General features: G+C 38.6%; 1 protein-coding gene across 11 annotated transcripts in view; it reads right to left on the reverse strand.

Annotated features, from left to right (window-relative positions):
• Positions 1-563: 563 nt before the first annotated feature.
• The window catches only part of LOC128872431 (SLIT-ROBO Rho GTPase-activating protein 1-like), a 32,722-nt gene continuing 20,028 nt past the window's right edge, over positions 564-13,257 (reverse strand). For 10 of the 11 annotated variants that reach the window (XM_054115097.1, XM_054115108.1, XM_054115098.1 and 7 more), the window contains 12 exons: positions 12,562-12,745; positions 12,032-12,197; positions 11,541-11,765; positions 11,287-11,415; positions 10,944-11,174; positions 10,411-10,686; positions 9,486-10,081; positions 9,115-9,336; positions 8,692-8,762; positions 8,430-8,610; positions 7,628-7,904; positions 564-3,611 (listed from right to left, as the gene is read on the reverse strand). In XM_054115097.1, coding sequence (XP_053971072.1) covers positions 2,601-3,611; positions 7,628-7,904; positions 8,430-8,610; positions 8,692-8,762; positions 9,115-9,336; positions 9,486-10,081; positions 10,411-10,686; positions 10,944-11,174; positions 11,287-11,415; positions 11,541-11,765; positions 12,032-12,197; positions 12,562-12,745 — 3,569 coding nt within the window. In that variant the 3' untranslated portion in view covers positions 564-2,600. The remainder of the gene's footprint in view (positions 3,612-7,627; positions 7,905-8,429; positions 8,611-8,691; positions 8,763-9,114; positions 9,337-9,485; positions 10,082-10,410; positions 10,687-10,943; positions 11,175-11,286; positions 11,416-11,540; positions 11,766-12,031; positions 12,198-12,561; positions 12,746-13,257) is intronic. The other variant, XM_054115099.1, reaches the window with a different exon arrangement.

Here is a 13,257-nt window from a genome sequence, read left to right on the forward strand (position 1 = left end):
TATGCGGCAACCTATACTATCCGGTTTGTCGGCCCGGTTGCCATCTCGTAGGCGCAGAGGTGCCCCTGGTACGCGGCAACCTAAGGTAGCTGTTTTATCGTTTCGGTTGCCGTCACGAAGGCGTAGAGGTGTCCCTGGTATGCGGCAACCTATACTAGCTGTTTTGTCATTTCGGTTGCCGTCACGTAGGCGCATAGGTATCCCTTTAATTGCAACTTTAATTGTATCAATTACTACCTCCTTTTATTAGAAATCATAATAAATGATAATTTAGGAATTGTATTACGGAAAATATATCGTTATTAATACTTTCTATATCTGAGATTTGTTTTGACTAGTTAGTTAGGAAAGACTCTCTAACTGTATAATCTATCTAATCTGTCTAACAGTCTGTGGCTCTAAACATTCAACTAAAAAGAGAAAATAATCTTGAAATATCAAAAGTGCAACAAGAATTTGTTTAACTTTGTAAGAGTACTCTCCTGATGCAACTAACTTACCATAGACATTACATTCGAAAAGATTTCATTGGGAATAATCAGGATTGTTGTACGAACAGCCAATGCAGCCTGCAAGTTTTCTTTATTAAATACCAGTAATCGTAACGGAGAGAATCGTCAAATTAGGCACCTGCGTCTGCTCGAACGTTAAAAACGGATGTAAAAACGCAACAAGAGTTCAATTACGCGTGAAATTACACTGAATCCTCTCGAAAATAACAATTCAGCATAAAGCGTAAGAAACAGATCGTTAAAACACAAACGTTTTGTTACTTAAAACTGAACGCATTCGTAAAAATAGAGGTATTCCTCCAACAGATATGATACAAACTGGAAAAGGCGACAATCGATTGGCTTTAATATTCTTATTGCGGTAGGTATAATGCGATAATATTCGTCTTAATACTTGATCAGTAACTATAAAGAGTATTAAGTTAGCCACTCTAACCGAACTCGTTACTTTGGACGCACGTTTCGAGTGTTTTCCTTTTCCAAATATAATTGCAGAATCTCTGCGCATTAGTATCGGGTTACTGTATGCATATTATTCGATAAACGAGTACAATGTTTTTTTTTTTTTTTTTTTAAATCGGATACAGGAAAGGGTATGAATACGTCGACACGTTTACATTGTTTTTTTTTCCTATTTCGTTGAATTTCATAGCAGAATAATCAGTACAGACCTAAAACAGACGACGTCGAACCGTTAAATACTCGTGCATTATTGTACACTTATTATTATCGAATATATCGAACATCATTTTCATATAAGATATTTCAGGCTTTCATGACCTGGTTCTTCATGGGTGATATTAATCAAGGTTTGTAGGTGTAAGTCGTGTTCTTTGGATAAGATACTCTAATATTTTGAGGCATGTTGTAGCTAGAGTCCTCGAGAGTCAAATTAGACAAAGTGATATTTACTAGGTTAGATCTAGATAGAGTCTGCGTTCTTTAAATTGGGAAAGAACCAATGACCATGTGCTTTCATTTAATACAATTTATCAGAAAAACAATGCTCCAAACCGTAATTCTCTTTCACGTTCAGTTTGGAAGATATATTCATTCAAAGTTTGTTAATATCATATCTATAATTAGACCGCGGATGTTTATGTAAATTCATATTTTCACAGATGCAGAAGAAGAATTTGAACGATGGAAAACATAGTAATTCTCAAGTATTATCTATTATCTATCAATTTAAGTCTGACTTACTTCTACATAGCTATATCAATGCGTCGTTTGCCCCGTGAAGAGCCCAGCTACAATCCTGCTGAACCATCGAATAATCTCACCCCAAAGAACACGAATTACACCCAAAGAACTCGGTTATACATCATTCTCGTATAGTTCATAATAATAAAACGCCCGTAACGTTACATATAATGTCCAAATAATCGGGACCACCGTCCCAATTACCATTTCACACATTCTCCTAAGAAACAAACATCTGGAAAAGTCTTTTAAAACTCATACTCGCTCGCGTGTGCATTTTAAAGGAACATCGTACACGTTTGTTGCAAACATCATCGTACACGTTGAGGAGCAATATCCTTATGCAATAAATTACACCTATCGTCCAACGTATAAAATCATCTCAATCTCTCTCCCTCTCCGACCTTTTTCTCTCTCTTTCACACACACACACACACGCGCACGCACGCACGCACGCACACTATTTAAACTCGAAAATTGTATTTTATTCGATGTACCTTCTCGCTCACACATTTCTCTCAACGTTTCTCTATCGTCGCTCGATGACTAGAAACATCGTTTCGCGGATATCATTTGGTAAAAAAATTATGCGAAAATGGAAAATAGTCGTAGAAAAAATAAACTCGGCCCGAGGCAGCATCCAACCTCGTTTCTGGAACACCATGGTTTGGCGATTGCTCTCGTCGAGGCGCGACGCTGCCTCCCTGGGGGCTTTCCTTTCATCTTGGGCACAGTAACTAACACACGCTTAGAGTCCTCGCGATTGGGCGGAGTACCTGGTCAACGGGGGAGTCGCTGACGGATTCACGAGCTCGCAAGACGCCCGTGGCTCGCTGAAAATAAATATTCTCTGCTGGACTTTTCCTGACTCCCTGGCAAACATAATTAATTCGTCTGTTCCGCGCTCTGCGCCTGCTTTTCGATCTTTCTCGCCAGCTCGGGGCTCATGTGAGGATGCGGGAACGGTAGCACCGGTTTCTTCAGGATCGTAGGCTTCACCTTAACCTGGGGCTTGAACGAGGACACCTGGCTGCCGCCTGTTAAGTGCATGTCCGCGAATTTCGCGACGATCTTCGGCGTGGAGCGCGGAGACCTGATGGATATCGAGTCGGACAGCTGATTGGAGCTGGCGGACCTGACCATCTCCTCGGACTCTTGTTCAGGATCGTTCTCAGTCTCCAGGCGCTTCAGCTTCGACCCTTCAGGATTCGTCTTCGTGTTTTTCTTGAGCGTGCACTGGTTCTGCTTGGCGAATCTTTCAGCAGCTGTGCTCATGTCTGGAGATTCGGGACCTCCGGTAGGAGAAGTGGCTGCTTCAGCGCGACAAGGTTGAACAGGAGTCTCTTCGTCGGAGCTGCTCAAACTGCCAGACGAGGCAGACTTTTTGCTCGCGTCTTGCGCCGACAAAGGTAGGTCCATCACGAGGTCTGGCGTGTGCTTCTGACGCATCTCGCGGAACTCTTGAGAACTACGAAATAGCTTGTGATTAGGAGGTGCAGGAGGGTTCAGCTGGGTCTGCGACGTGGCCCTCCTCTGCCAGAGTTCGCGATTTGCCGAGAAGGTTGGCTGCTCCTGCAGCTCCTCGCCTTGGCCTACCGCGTTGTTCGCTTGCAAAGGGTTCGCAGTCTGCTGCACCGAATCCCCCATGCTCTGGGACTTCCAGTGTTGCTTCCTGCTCGTTGCACGCTTCGATCCCCCGTCCAAGCTCATCGAGGAAACGCGTTCAACGTCTTCCACCTCTTCGTTGCACTGTTGCTGCTGATGCACCTCGCTGAACATTTTCTCGGTCTCTCCATTGTTGCTGATGATGACTGGAATCGTATCCTTGGGGTGCTCGGAACCAAACGCGTGCTTCTCTTTCTCAGGCGTGCCTGATACCTTCGCTCCTTTGCAATCCTGAAAAAAGTTTTATGCTTATGTGAAATCTGCTGTTTGTTATGAGACGTTGTAATCGATGGAGTAGAATTGGGAGACTAACGACGCTTTTAGAATTACCAACCATTGTTTTCTTGAAATGTAAATTATTTTCTGTCTTGTTACGCGTACGTAGTGCCCTGGAATTGTATCGCAGGCTAGGAAGTGACCAGAACTGTCTGCAATTTATTGGGGGAGCTCCGAAATACCCAATGTGTGCGTGGAATGTTAACTTGTTATTTAGAATATTTCACGTTTAGAGATTAGACTGCAGATCTTTATACAAGCTAAATAGAAATTTATTTTACTTTGGAAATGTTATGATATGAATTTTGCTTTCAGTATTAATAATATTTTATATCGAATACAGAATATATGATGATATAATGATAGATGAAAGTACAGAATAACGCAGCTCGGTACAGAATGATACAGAATAATAGAGAAGAATACAAAGTAATACAGAATAGAAGAAAATAATATTTTACTTTCAATGTTCTTTTATATTTTTTCATATTGTTTGGATTTTGTAGTTTCTTGCACATTCAAATTTCCTATGAATGCATAAAGATCTGCAGTCTATGATGATTTACAACTGGACAATTTCGGTGACAGAATTGATATACTGAAGTGATGGTAGAAAAAATTGAATGACACGTTAAGACAGAAAAATATGTTAACAGCGAATACGTTAAGAGACTCTCAAGGTATATGGTTGATTTAAATGTATACCTGCTGCATGCGTTAAACTTGTTACCCCTTTGTATCCTTTGTATCGTAACGAGTTTGTGTAACCTTTGTATATACAGGGTGACTCACCTAAGACTTCTTTTTAAAATATCCGTTGCTCTTGATGGTATAAAAATATAGTAAGAAAAATGTTTGGTTTGGAGGGAATCATGGTGCGATAGGCAAAGAAATTATCTCGAGGCCATCAATGTTTTTTTTAACGGGACAGGATTATTTTCATTATTGTAATTTTGTGTGTTGAGGTCAAAAATCTAAGTGTTCGTATAATTATGATACGCATTGCATGTTATTCTCTGAACGAAACAATTTTTCTCTTGAAACATATCTTTGTACAATTAAAAGCAACAGAGATATTTTCAGGAGAAGTCTTAAATGACTCACCCTGCAGATATGGTATATATGTGGCTTATAGTTATTAACCGTTTGCACTCCTAAAGGCCAACTGTACCGTCCAAGCGCTTAGAGGCGTTCTACTCCTAACGCCAGCTGTACTGCTCGGATACTTAGAGGGGCGTCCTACTATAAATAATAAAATAAATATAAGATTTTCATTAAACTATATTAATTCATACATTATAATGCTTATGTTTTGGGTTAATCAAGATGTAAAGTTTGAAAAAAAAAACAAGTAGTATGATCTAACAAATTGGTCAACATTTTCTCGTGGGGTGATTGCCAACGTGTAACCTAATCGTTTGGAGTGCAAAGGGTTAACGATGGAATGCAAAAAAGGTTTTACAGATTTGTTACAAAAGATACACAGATATAAAGTAGTAAAAGCCATATACATACATATACAATATATACAGGATGGGACACCTAAGACTTCTTAAACGTCTTCATTGGTTTAAACGATATGAAAAAATTGGTCTGATATACACTTTTCAGTTTCGAAGAGGCAATGTATCTATACAAAAAATAGGTTGTCATGTTTTATGCGATTCCAGGGTGATTGGTGATTTTTAAGGAGAAGTCTTGGATGACTCGTCCTATATATTACCATACATATCAGAAATACATAAAATTAGCAGTCCGTTTGTGTTATACAGCATAGTCGCGCAGATTTAACAATAGAATAGGAAAACGTGAGGTGCGTAAGATCGACGTTCATGCCAAGGTAGGATTAAAAACTGCTCGTAAAACTGACAATGAACAGGATGAATACAAGCAGGCAAAACGTGTAAATATATATATATAAAAATCAGGCCGATGCGTCACGCGATACCTATCTTGCTACGGATGCCGATAACGAAGTTAAATGTTAACTAGACTTTGAGGGGAGGGTGAGGTGCATATTTTACTCACCTAAGCCAAAAGAATATCCGCTGGATAAGTAGACTCTGCGAGTAGTATTCCCTTTTGGTTTCGTCTATAGACTGAAATTGTTTTATAGAATGCTAGGATTCACAAACCAACCGAACCGTTAAACAGAGGCAGTCCTTCAACGAAACGAAAAACACAAACGACAGAACCACACGACACTGGCAGCAGTTTTATTCGAACAGTTTTTAGTCCGTTTCGGCCACTACCTATGTACGTGAAACTTTCTCGTCAACTAAAGGCTGACTAAACGTATATCTGGAAAAACAGCAACCATCCCAACTATTAACATCGAAAGTCGTGATATCGGTAAAACAACAACAAAACAAAAGAGAAATAAAATGTGTGGCGCAAGACAACAAAGGACACAAGGCGAGACAAGACAAAGAGACCGAGGCACATGCAGCAACAAACACGTATATTTCTATTTTATTTACAAATGTATCGTACAAATAATTACAGCTAGTCGAGATGCCGCGATCTCGAGTAAAAATAAACTTAACGTAGCTTTAGATTCGTCTCCAGGTTCACCGGTTCGCTATTTGGTAAAGACAAGATCTCGTCTGATCCTCGAATCACAGACTCTAACCCAACATAAAAAATTGCGCGTCTCGCATTATCAAAATCTGGAACAATATGCTCGTTGTGTAGATTGTTCATTTTATTCCAGCCAAACCGTAGAATTGTCGTTCACACAGACACAGAGTAGTCTGACAGAGGCGAAACTATTTCTTTTTTTTGGAATTTTTGGTGCTAATGGCCCTGTAGTTTCAGGTTGAGGCCGATTCTAAGCAAGTTCAACAACTTTCGACAGTGATTCTAACTAAGGAGTAACCATGTTGGGATAATTTATCATAGTTTCGCCAAGTAAAATTGCCAGCGTATGTGAACCCCACAGTTTCCAAACCTGCAACTACTTTTCATACCACTACGTTTCTAGATCTTTGCAAACATTTATCTTTGTTACTATTTATCAGATAGTAGGTGAAAGAGGAAAGAGAGACACTATAGAAATAGTGTAAAGTGTAATATTTAAAGTTTAACCCTTTGCACTTGGATGTCCTTGGAAGGACATTCTAAATCCAGCAAATTTTGGTAGAGATTACACACGATAAGCTTTCATGAGCACAAAGAATTCTCAAAAGTGTAATGCTTCCTTGAAGGTTTCCATTCAAATAGGATTAAAGAATAAATAAAAATATGGTAAATAAATATAGGGTGCAGCATTTAAATTGGGAACACCTGAATACCTTCGTAATTATGAAAATAAGTTTAGATAGGATTTTTGAATTTGGCGAAGTTAAAAAATTACATACTAGGAAAAATATTGTTAAGATCTGTATATACATGTATGTAATTTTATATATATATTAATAGACCTACACAGGTTTAAGTTCGTAGCCTTTTTATCTGAATAAACAACAAACAATAGCTAATTTGGTTTGATCATCGCTAGATGACTATTGATTTCAGTGAAAATTCAGTCAAATTGAACCACCAAGAACCGACAATATTTGTTGCAATTTAATCTTCTTCTTAGAAGACACATACTAAGAATCGGTACCTGAAGAACGCAGCTGTTTCGCCTCCGTAAAAGTACTCTGCGATACAGCTTCAAAAAAAAAATAAAAGTTCTTTCGGCTTCCAACGATTCTAATTTTACGAAACAGAAAGCAATGCTGGTTTCTAAGAGGTGCGATATGCAGGCAACGAGTGTCCGCGCCTTGAGAACGGCACTGTGTATTCAAAATCGTTTTCGTTGCTATTGCGTTTAAAGGGGAACGAATAACAGCACAACAGCCATGCACTTATGCCTAGAATTTACATTTTCCGAGTGCGCCGCAAAGAATGTAAAAAAGCAAACGAATTATGAAGAGAAAAAAAATCGAATACGAGTTGTTCATATGCTAAACAGTAGTTTCCAATACCTCTCGACTGATGATCGGTTGCGTGGACGAGATGCAAGGGACGTTTGCAACGACTGCTGGAACGACGCCGCTGTTGCTGCTATTGTCTGTCGCAACTGTGTTCATGGTTGCAGGGCCGTCGGACGTGGTGCCCGAAGACCAAGTAGCTGCATTGCTCGATGGTCCCATCAGCGGTGAATTGTTGCTCGAGAGCACGCTGTCGGCAGAGCTGGACGTTCTTCTTCTCATTGATTCTTCGCTGGACGACTTCAAGAGTTCCTTCTCGCGTTCCTCATCCCTGAACAAACGACGACAAATGTTTCAGGGTATTGAAAGAAGACTAACCGATCTGTAAAGAAGCTTTGCAGCAGATGTCCTACTTAGAATTCAAAGAAAAGCTCGTTTTATTATTGTTAGATACTGAAACCAACCCATATCCTATTTCGATATATCAGGACATAGCATTTTCTAATAAAATTTAAGAAAAGACTGAGATGTGTCTGTATAAAGAAAAAGAGATCACTACCCCATGCGAAACATGCAAAACTAATAATGCAGAATCTAAATGAGATTATATATTGGTACATGTTTCAAAATTTTCATGAAAAGACCGATCGACGTGATTCATTAAAAAGACCGACTTTTACACCCACTTATTAGATTTGAATACTAGATTTGATACTAGAAGTATAATTTGATGAAAATCGAGTTAAAATTGTTTCTGCGCGCGGTAACGAACGTGTCAAGTTTAGTTATGTGTATTTGAAAAAAAGCATTTGCGCAGAAAATAATTTGCCATTGCGTGTGATTAAGTCGCACTTACTTTATCTTGATCATAATATATTTATCGGGAATAAGCCCTTCTCTACCAGCCAAAGCACCTCGCCACCAGTCATTACTGACTTGTGTGTAGAGAGTCAAGGTATCCCCCTTTTTGAAGCTTAACTCTCTTTCGGACCTTGCATTGAAATCGAATTGCGCTGTGGCTTCGAGGTTTTCAGATTCTGGGAATACACAAAACGAACGTAGATGGCGCTCTATTGGATTCAGAGCTATAGCTCGTGCAATTTATTTCTCTCACTCACCATCCTCGGATGGATACACCTCGGAGTCCATATCTTCTTGAACTTGGTCCGTCGGCGAGTCGCCCACATCTCTACGTTCAGAAATTGGTTTTTTTTTTTAAATCAAAATCAAGAATTAACACTTTATCTACCGGAAGGCCTATTTATAGTTTTTAGTTTCAGCTATTACCTCCTGGAATTTTATTAACTGTGTTGTTGAACAGATTAGGCTTGTGATATATCAATTAACAATATGTAGAAATTAATGTCAGCTTTGATAAATATACACTAAAATCTTTATAAAATCATTTTCCAAGTTACAGACTTTATATCATACACAAAAATCCGTACATAATTCTTTTGCAAGTTGTAGACTGTTTAAATAGGCCGGTAGTTTAGTGTTAATATATAGTCAAATCACAAAGTTAGGAAGTGTAGACTTACACGTCATCCGGTTCTCTACTAATATATTTTTCGTACTGAGTACCTCCAATGTCCTCTGGGAATATCTCTTCGCAGAAGGTGATGATGTTTTTAATCAATTCGTTTACTTGATTTTGGTACTGCACTTGATCCTTATCTTCGGGTACTGGAACCAATGTGGGACCAAAGCAGATGGCCAGGTTGTACGGATCCATCATGTTCTCGTCCGAAAATTCGGAGAGGCTGTTAGAAAAAGGAACGTTTCTTCGTTAATGCAGAAGAGTAAAACGTGTTATCGGTTCTATGTCTGTATAAATTTGTTTACAATTGGTTAAGATTCTAATTGGCTTAAACCTTTACAATAAAATTGTAACAACTCACTGAATACTCACTGATTGAGAAAGGCGAAAAGATATCGCATTACAATGACCACCGGTCTTGGAAGACTCGATATCAATTCTTTCATCTTGTTAACGAACTCCTGCTTCGATTCCAACTGCGCCAATTCCATAAGGTGCTCGAAGTAAATGATAGGAAAAAGGGGTTCCCTCAGTTCCCTCAAATAGAGCTTCAACACGCCAGCAACGCTGTTAATATCCGACGCATCTGTCACGTCGGCTAAAGGATCCTCTCCTCTCTCAAACCACTCTCGGAAGTTGTTGATTTCCACCTGCGATCCAGACACTCGGAAGATACCTTGATGATGAAGTCCATAGAGATTTATCACTCTGATGCAGCTCTTCATGATCAGGGGTATTTCTTGGTTCGTGCTTTCCAAATATTCCTCCAACGAACCACCAAACAATTTCGGCTGACCGTTCATTTGGAGTCGACCAATTCGTTTCCTCCTGGCCTGCTTCTGCTTTGTTGTCGATATCGACGTATTCGCACTCGCGGTAGAGCCATCCAACAAGCTCTGTCGTATGTATTCTTGCTTCGCGTCCAATCTAGCTATTCTTGATGTTCCAAGAAGGTACTCCCGGAATTTCTGTAAAAATTCAGTGAACATGTTACTTTTTATTCGTTCAAAATTAGATTGCATTTAACATCGCCGTGTAATTTTAAACCGACGAGGGTATAAATTAAAATGTAGCATTAGTAACAAAGTACGACCAGTGTCCAAAAAGTTGTGTATTTTTAGAAGTAATAAAAATTATAGAGAAACTATCAGGTGATACTATAGTTACGCTGTACAGTGTATTAGTATGTCATTTGACTCTTGAAGATACTAGCTGCTATCATCTTACATCTGACAGACTCGATTAATATCGACCAACTAAATTTTGTTTCTCTCGATAAGCTGATAGTGGGACATACCGTGAGGTAGAATTCTTCTGTTTCTTGTCTATCGGCTCTAAGCTTAATTTGCAATGTTTCGGGAGGTCTCGAGGTAGGTACAGCGTTCTCTCCAAAATATCTGGAGCAATCGTAGTCTTTTGCAGTCAACATTTCTAAAAGGCTGGCTTCTGCCGTTTCCAAAGTTTTCCAAACTTCTTCAGACTCGGTTCTTAAAGACGTTACTCTTTGTTGCAATTGCGTTAGTCGTTGTTCCATCTCGGTATGCAATAATTTTTGCAATTCGGGCTCAGGAGTCTGTAACAGTAAACATAATACATAACATAAATTTCTATATTGAAAGAGTTAATCGAGTCAAAAATTTTAGGAAACACTTGTAAGTGTAACAAAAAATAAAGATTAAAACTTTGCAGTTTCAAAAACGTTCATTCAGCATGCTACGTGAATTTTCAAACTTGCAAACTTTCGATCTTTCACTGACTTACATTTTGCTATACTTCAAGTCCCGACATAAACTTAAATAATGAGTTTAAAAAAAATGAAAAGTTCCTTGCCATAAGTACCTCGTCCCCTCGTTGCCCTTGGAATTCGAATTTTTTTGGAATCATAAAAGCAGCATGGTGAGACTCCAGAAACCTCTGCTTGTCTGCCCTGGAGTCCAAAGCACCAACACAGGCAGTTAATTGTTCAGCACCTGACTGTAACGAACGTTGTCTGCCTTCCTCGGCGCTGCAATGCATCAACAGCGCCCTGGCAATGCAATTGTGGAAACCGAAATCCATGCACTGGAAAAATAATAAGAGTGTTAGCAGTGATTGTACGGGTACAATCATAAGAGAGAGAGATATCTATCATATCTGACTTTTTTGTAAAATAAAGTTCCCAAATATAACTTACATCTATGAGATCCGACAGGTCATCCACAAAGTACTTGTGTATCGTCGTATTCGATGCCTCGAGACACAAAATATATTCGTTTCGCGCTTTGAGCGCCTTCAACTTCGCTTCTTGGTACTTGCTCTTTCTCTGAAATAAACAATTAAACCAAGTTTAATCTAACTGATAAAACGAAATAAATTTTTGGGGCAACCTAATCATTTTTACCCTTAACGCTAGATGGTATGAAACATCTGAGTTTGATTCTAGCATACCTTGTTTACTTCCTTCTCGATGAGCTTGTATTTCTTGCTGCGCGCAAGCTTCTCAGGTGGAGCGATCGCTACCTCGAGTTTGGTGCGCTGCTGCTCGGCGACGCGGAGTTTTGTCTCCGCTTGCCTCGACTCCGCCTGGTAAGCCTGGTATGTCTTCATCGTTGTATGGAGCTCGTGTAGCACTCGGAGGATCTCCTCGTGTGTCTCATACCCTATTTCACGGCACTGAAAAACGAGAGTAACCCGTTACAATATTTACAAGAATATAATTTTGTTTTGTGACTAAATTAAATTTCAAGTTTCAAATTTTTCTAAATTTAAGTAGTTCCCATTCTTGACATTAAATACAGCCACAAAATCTCATATACTGTCACCGCAGGTATCGATTCACATGCAAGTTCTGTATTCTTGCGTTTTGTTTTGAAATTCATTGGGCAAAATATTAATTTAATCCTTTCTATAAGTTTTGGATAAAGTATATATACACTTACACGCTTGTATATCCGTTGTACATCTTCCATCACCTGATTGAGACGACCCACGAGGTGCGTACTGTAGACTTCTGAAAGAGCTGCATGATCTCTGCTCAAGGATTTTGTCTCGTTGATGAGTTGCTGCCAGCAGGCGTAGCTGGAGAATAGAGGCCACTGTTCGCGCCTAAAAATTGGTTTAGCTTAGATAGAATTTTGAAACTCTCGGTGAGAATTGATCGGTTCACGATACATTCGATCTTTCTGAACAATCTTATACATTCCTACTTATATTTTCCTCGAGAATTTGTAAAAGAAGTATACTCAAGAGAATACTTAAGTATTATTCTCTAAGAATAACATTTATGAAACTGATGCACAAAACCTTTACAATGTCCTCACATTGAACAACTTTTGCTCAAATACAAGTGCTCTAGTGTTACCAATGGTAAAAATTGAGAATTTAAATGATGCGTATCATATGTAGTAAGTTATAAAGCAAGAAATTTGGTAGATGTTTGAAAAATCAATGTTGATAGCAGAATACATACTTTTGTTTCTGCTCCTTGTGCCTCAGCTGTATGCTTCTGGCCATTTTGTCGAGAGACTTGCTGTAATCGAGCTCCAACTCTGCTCTCTTTCGAAAAAAGTCCTGCAGCTCTGCTACAAGAGCAACTTGCGCCTCCATCCTGATATCGAGACATCTCAGCTGCTCGTTCAGCTGCAGCCGTATATCTGCAAGAGAAAAAAAAAATAAGAAATATAAAGATCTATTTTGTTAATTGTTAAATAGAATTGATTTAATACATCTTTTATTTTTGGTTTTATCCTCAAGTAAACTTGAAAGTCGGTAGAATCTTTAGAACGAATGCAGTTTATAAAAAAGTTCTATAAATAAAGCTGTTACCATAAGTAAATTCTTTAAAGCTTCACCGTTATCTTTACAAAGAAAGCAGTTTATAAGAAAATTCTATAAATAAAGCTGTGAATGTAAATAAATAGATATACAGAAATGTTTCTTTAAAGTTTCACCACTATCTTTACAAAGAATTCAATTTATAAGGAAATTCTATAAATGAAGCTTTCAATATAAATAAATAGAAATATAAGTAAATTCTCCAAAGCTTAGTCGCTGATTGATCTGGAAATATACTAGTAAACTGATATTCTAGTGATATTCTTTCATCTTTCTAATGAAAGATCTTGAAGAATGATCTTTCCTCGAGTATTGATCCCCCCTTTTTTTT

The sequence above is a fragment of the Hylaeus volcanicus genome, chromosome 2, assembly GCF_026283585.1.
Source record: "Hylaeus volcanicus isolate JK05 chromosome 2, UHH_iyHylVolc1.0_haploid, whole genome shotgun sequence".
In the NCBI taxonomy this organism is placed as follows: Eukaryota; Metazoa; Arthropoda; class Insecta; order Hymenoptera; family Colletidae; genus Hylaeus; species Hylaeus volcanicus.